General features: G+C 31.9%; 1 protein-coding gene across 1 annotated transcript; it reads left to right on the plus strand.

The window, feature by feature from the left end:
- Positions 1–287: 287 nt before the first annotated feature.
- LOC111394039 (ethylene-responsive transcription factor ERF003-like) lies at positions 288–1,383 on the plus strand. Its single transcript, XM_023019826.1, has 2 exons — positions 288–542; positions 668–1,383. Exons 1-2 carry the CDS (start codon positions 460–462, stop codon positions 1,134–1,136), a joined length of 552 nt encoding a protein of 183 aa, XP_022875594.1. The 5' UTR covers positions 288–459; the 3' UTR covers positions 1,137–1,383.
- The last annotated feature ends 5,295 nt before the right edge of the window (positions 1,384–6,678 follow it).

The raw sequence follows: 6,678 nt of genomic DNA on the forward strand, positions 1-6,678 counted from the left end.
TTGTTGGCATTCAAAATTCTTGATTGTGTCATAATATACACTCACATGAGAAGTATCTGCAAGACTATGACCTAAGACATCTTTTCACAATGAAGGGACATTAAAACAAGTATAGGATTGAGATATATATTATTATAATCATGTGAATGTATATGAACTGAATTTGGCCAACTTATGAATTAATTTATCTAATAATTATGTCACTATAAGCCAACTGGTAGTTAGTAAATACAGTAGATATTGCCAAACAAGGTCAAGATATTGTGTTATGTGGGACCCTTTTCCTCAAAACTGCTTGCCAGTAGGCCAAAAAAAGAGCACTTGAAAGAATTTTTCTCCAGTACAAAAACCCCTCAGCCCCCTCCATGGTCTAATGTACCATTCCCTCTTTCATAATTCTTAAAAAAAGAAAAAAAGCATTAGCAAGAAGTACAGTAGATTTACTTGCAGTAGCTAACAATGGCCCGACCGCAGCAGCGATATCGAGGTGTTCGACAGAGGCATTGGGGCTCGTGGGTCTCTGAAATTCGTCATCCTTTACTGTAAGTTGGTCTTTCTATGACGGGAAAAAAGGGTCGATACTTAATTTTTATTTTACGTAGCAAAACGTGCAAATGCACAAGTTTGGACTCTACTGATACTAAGAGATGTCTTAATTTTGTTACAGAAAGACTAGAATTTGGTTAGGCACATTCGAGACAGCAGACGATGCAGCAAGAGCCTATGATGAGGCAGCTAGATTAATGTGTGGTCCAAGGGCTAGAACTAATTTCCCTTACAATCCCAATTACTCGAATAACTCTTCGTCTCAGCTTCTTTCGGCCACATTGACAGCAAAATTGCACAAGTGCTACATGGCTTCTCTTCAAATGGCTGCTAAACAATCGATCCAAGAACATCGTACTCCTCAAATAATTCCTTCGCGAAATGCAGCAATTCCGAGTGATGCCAGTGCCATTACAGTAGAGAATGCTCCTAATTATGAAACCAGTTTTTGGTCAGCAGATTATGAGAAGAAACCAATGGTGCAAGTGCAAGAAATTAAGCCACTTGAAGAAGACCATATAGAGCAAATGATTGAAGAACTTCTTGATTATGGGTCCATTGAGTTCTGCTCATCTCATCAGCCAATGTGAACTAGCTACTAGCTTATTTCGACAGCATCAATCTTGTTATGGCTGAAAAAAAAGCCATTTTTTGGCTCTTAAGTTAAGCCAAACGTGCTCGTTAATTTAACCCATTTATCTAAACCTTAGTTATCTCTAGAAGCTCTTCAACTATATTAGGACTTCACTTGCATTGGATGAAGATTATGTACATTGTACCGTGTTATAAATTTTTGCTATTGCCTGAGTTGACGTAGAAATAGTATTTGCTATTTCAGCATTTTTCTTAGTCCTCGTTTGGTTTAGTTAAGAATAAAATTTTTAGTATATTTTGATAAAAACTGATGAAATGTGTGATCGAAAAGTAGATAAAAGTTGTGGATCCCGTAAAATATGGGCCTAATGCATCTTAATATCATTGGGAAAATCAAATGTTTCTCTAAAATTATTGATGGAACGAATATTAACGAATTATACTGTTAACATGTTGAATATTGTACTAAGGAAAACGAATTCAACTCAGAATCTCCGACAACTAAGTTTAAAAACTGAAGAATATATATTAATAGCTTGCTAAAAATGAGACTTCACTGCACATATATCTTCCAGCAAGTTTTATTTCAATTCCCACATTAAAAAATAAAAAATTGGGTGTAAAAAGTGTAGAGCGTAGGTGTATGCATGGTGGTAGAAGAGTGAGAAAATGGGCTCAAGTTTTCATGCCAAAAGTTTCAAGATTTTGCTTAAAATTTTTACTGGGATTTGGAGTATGTGTTTGGGAAAAGAAATACTATTTTTTTAGAGGCAGTTTTTGCTGTGGGATTGCCGCTGATAAAAGCAAACGAACACTGAAACCAATTTATTACTTTGTGAGGTATTTCAATCATGTAGTTTTTGAATTTTCTTATGCATAATTTAAAAAGATAATGAAAATCCGTTTGGCCCCCATTTTTTTCAAATTAAAATATGGCGAATAGTTTTTTTTTTTTTCGAGAATGAGTGATTTAAAAAGAAGAAATTTTTTTCGATTTATATGCACAAGCTTGCTACATGTACATTCACTTTTATATTAACTTTGATATCATTTCACGTGACACACATCATAGCCTTTGATTTTTTCAACACTCTTTCACATCACTGGTCAAATTTTGACACATAAAAAGAATGTCATTTATAATGTAAACTAGAATGTAAATCTAGAAGCCCCTCGAGGCATATCCCAATGGTGCAAAGGATGAGGGTGATGTATACTCGACCTTGTTGATAGCCGCAGTATGAGGGTTCAATTCCTAAAACATGAATTGAGACTCTTTATGGATGCCAATATATAGACAACTCTTGTTCCCTGACCTGCTGGGCACATCTCGTGATTAACCTCTCTCACGATACTCCAGGGGGGTGGGGTACCCTTAAAGTTGGGATTCAACCTTTTTTTAGAATATACATCTAGAATAATTGTTATATGTAATATCATTTTATGGAAAATTGTGTGATTGAAAATAGGAAAGAAAAAAATGAAATTTAATTTAATGGGGGCCAAATGACAACATAGTTTAAGAGCCTATTTAAGCCCCTCTTTTTTCTTTTTGCCCAAAGTGCATTTTGAAATAGTATATTAATGGATAATGTGTGGTCGTGAAATATTATTTTATTGAATAATATTTGATTGAAAACAAAAGAAAGAAAAATATATTTTAAAAATAATTGAGATCAAACGAGAGCTTAAATGTGAAAATGATTTTAAAGTGCAATTTCAAGTTTCGAGAGAAAATTCTTTCATTGTTTTCTTTAGGAGATGTTTCATACATTACTCACTTGTAGTGCGGGAAAATAATTAAGAGAAATTGACATGAAAAAAACGAAACGAATTATAGAAAATTGTGGATTTCATTTCTAACTTATTTTGCTATTTTTCATAATTCTTTAAAATGAGTCTCTCTCTCATTTTAACCTGTTATGATAAGGTTGGTCACATGTGACCAATATAAATTTATTATTTTATTTGTCGTTTCAGATTTAACTCTTATCTACTGTGATTAGTCCAAGTCCTTTTGTTCTTTGTTCTTTGTTCTTTGTTTATGTATAAATGTATAATAGAATGTATCATTTCTTTGTCTTCTATTCTCGGATATATTTTTTTATTTTTCAATTCCTTCCTTTATGTTAGCGCACATGCATGTTACCATAATATTTTTCAATTGTGTTACCAAATTCTATCTTTTAAAGGCATTTCATAAGTTGTCTTGACTTGTCTTGGGTACATGAAGGAAAGCAAAACCTGGCTAATTTAGTTCGACTCGCAGTTTAAACTATAGAATCAAAAATCGTGGAATATACTCAAGAGTTTGTATTTTACTCCTTCGCTACGCTTATTTAGTTCCAATTCAATTGTAAAGCTTGAACCCCAGTTGACTTAGGTATGCTACACTTGTTAGTTATTGAGATTTTACAATTTTCTTTTGGAATATAAAAAAGAAACAGATCGGACTGAACCAACAGTTCTACCATTGCATGTATTTCTACTTGATTTTTGAGTTGATTCATTTCTCATTGACAAAAATCAAATTGAACCACATCCACCCTCAGGGAGTGTGTGATAAAGCTTGAAATTAAAAATTAGCAAAATTTGTTAGAAGTTCAAGAAATGCGGGTCTACAAAATGAGTGGTTAAAATTAAAGTTTGATCAATTAAAAGGCTTTTATCAAACAAGCACTTAATCAAGTCTAGTCTAAGCGTATCAAACATGACACCACACTCGTATGTTATGTTTAATTGTTTTGCTTAAAAGGATTGATAAAAATTAAATTCAAAGAACAATTAATTTTCACAACACATTTCATGAAAACCACAATTTTAATCAACTTATCAACAACACATTTTATCAGTTTTTATCAAAATTTACTAAAAATCTGATTTTCAGTAAAACTAGACAAGGGTTATCTACGAGTGTAGTAGTTGGACCTAGATTATAGGTATTGAAATGCTTTAAGGTGAGACTTATAGAAGAAAACGGATAAAAAACAAAAACATGCCTTTATCAACACTTTTGGGTAAGACTAAATGATTGACTTACATTATATCAAATTGATATTTTTAAGGTGAAAGGCATATAACAATATTGTAAAGAATATTACTACCATGCGTATCATTATTATTGGATTGTTATTGTTTTTCTAAATGCATGCTCACTTTTAGGTATTCTTGGTGTCCCATCTTCTCCAGTGAAGACTCATGATGCCCTGTTTGGGAATTGATTTTGCCCCCCACAAATGAAAAACTTAAAAGCAATTTATATTTGTTTTTTGCTTTTTCATTCACTAAAGTTGTCTAAATAATGATATTGCCAGTAAGTATATTATCATTATTTGTTTGAATTTTGTGTTCATAAACTTTCACCTGACCAACCAACTTCCTCAATCTCAAGACTACATCAATCACAATAACAATGATCAACTAGGTGCAATATCAACCCTTCATCGACTCGATCAAAGCCCGGAATTATTGACCATGTCCCTCCAAAATTTGGGCCGAATTGACCGCGTATACCTCAAGCCAAGTTGATCATATCGTGTACAACGTCCTGAATGATAGTTCATTAATGTTCATTCATTTACACGATATCCTCCTTTCAACTATGAAAAAGTTGAACAGAAACAAAAAAAGTTTTAGTTACATTTTCAGTTATGAGTAAAGTTCACTTTCTAAATCAGTCGATCATGTCTTTTATTATTCACTTCCATAAGAATGGTGCACGAAAGAATCACCCACTTCTCTTCATCCCGTTTCACCCATAGAAAGAAAAAAAAAGAAGCAACTTAGGAGTTTAGATATTGATGAAATATAATTAGGTCAAATTCAAACCAATCTCAAGGGTACAAAGCAGGTTGCAGTGTCTTTTATGACAAAAGACTCAATTGGGTCTATTCAATTAATAATGTCTTGCCTATAAACAAGCCAACAAGAGAAAAGGAACAAACTCTTTGCTGGACTTAATGTTGACTTCTTAACAAAATTAATGATAGCCAAAATCCGAAAGTGAACAGGCCTGTCAGGATATTTTGAGTTGTTAGTTTTATATTGTTGTAGAACTAGTCTTAGAAATCGAGTTTGTGCAAAATATAGAAGAGATGAAGAACATAAAACCTTACGGAATTTCAATATTTGACTTATATTTACTGACACAAGAAGATTTCATAATTGAAAGTGGAGAATACGAAAGAGTTCAAAGTACTCGATCACGAGATTCTGATCACCCCAAAATTTATGCTATGCAAAAATTAAAGAAAATTCAAAATTTCACAAAAATGATAACCTCTTTAGACCTATCACTAGAAATAAGATGGAAATAATACAAAAGGGAAGGATTCTTTTTGGGAGCACCAAAGGAGAGGCTAAACGATCATCGCACACACAAGACAAAATCCATAGAAAACCAAACTCAAGAAGATTAACAAATTTATACCTTTAAAGAGTAAATCTTAACTTACTTCTTAAAAAAAAAAAAGGTAACTTTTTAAATTATAATCCAATAAGCAGTTAGTGATTCTAATTTTTCCTGCAATACAAGAGAAAAAGAAAGGAAAATAGTCTATGTAGCTTATTTCATGGTGAGTGATCTTTCATAATTAATGGTCAAAGCCAATGATGATGTGTATGGAATCTCATGAGGAAATGTTGGAAAGGAGACAAAACAAAAAGGCCTTAACCTAATTATATTTCTTTGGTATCATTTTGTTTTAGATTCTTCAAATCAAGAGAGTCATGCTTGCAAAAAAAGCCAAAACTCACACAAGAAATCAAGGATTCTAATCTTTTTTCAATGTTTGATTGCTTTTGCTTTATTTTATCTCGTAAGATTATTATCAAGAAATTTTATTTTTTAACAATGAAAAAAGTTACGAAAACCCTATCCACTATTGTTGACGATATTATTTAACAAAGGAATTAAGGGGGTGTTTGGTAGAGATTAAAATTAGAATTTTTTTTAGTAGATTGTGATAAAAATTTTCGAAATGTGTGTTTGAAAAGTTGTAGGACCCATGAAAGATGTGGTTAATATTGATTGTTTGTTTTGACTCAGATTAAAATCGAATTTTAATCTGTACCAAACATGCTCTTAACTATATTATTGGTATGTGCTTAAAAGTTAATTTTTAAAAAAAATTAAGTTTAGACTCATTTTTAGAAAAGTAATTTCACACAATAAGTAGAAAAATTAATTTTTTTTTTCTTTTAATCATGACTCACAAATAAATAACTTAAAAATGAACTTACTTTTAAGCACAACCAAATGCATTCGAGTAAAAGGGTATATACGATTACGTGGTATGTCTCATCATGTGGCATGTTAAATTCCACATGGTCTTCTAGTTGCCTTTTTATCCTTCATTAAATCAAATGACAAAACAATCCCATGTGCATGTGCTTCTTCTCCCTCCCATAGTTTTTTCTCAACAAGTTTTGACAACAAAGATAAATGCATTGATTGTGTTATTTTAGGCATTACAAACATAAGAAATTATATAAATCAATCATAGAAAATGGTAGGAAATTCAATCATTAATCTACCCT

Source organism: Olea europaea, chromosome 4 (assembly GCF_002742605.1).
Source record: "Olea europaea var. sylvestris chromosome 4, O_europaea_v1, whole genome shotgun sequence".
In the NCBI taxonomy this organism is placed as follows: domain Eukaryota; kingdom Viridiplantae; phylum Streptophyta; class Magnoliopsida; order Lamiales; family Oleaceae; genus Olea; species Olea europaea.

Bases quoted from the DNA above. Each gene is read 5' to 3' on its own strand.
- LOC111394039 (XM_023019826.1), top strand. From the start codon at position 460: ATGGCCCGACCGCAGCAGCGATATCGAGGTGTTCGACAGAGGCATTGG. The intron at 543-667 runs GTAAGTTGGTCT...ATTTTGTTACAG, and splicing joins GAAATTCGTCATCCTTTACT to AAAGACTAGAATTTGGTTAG.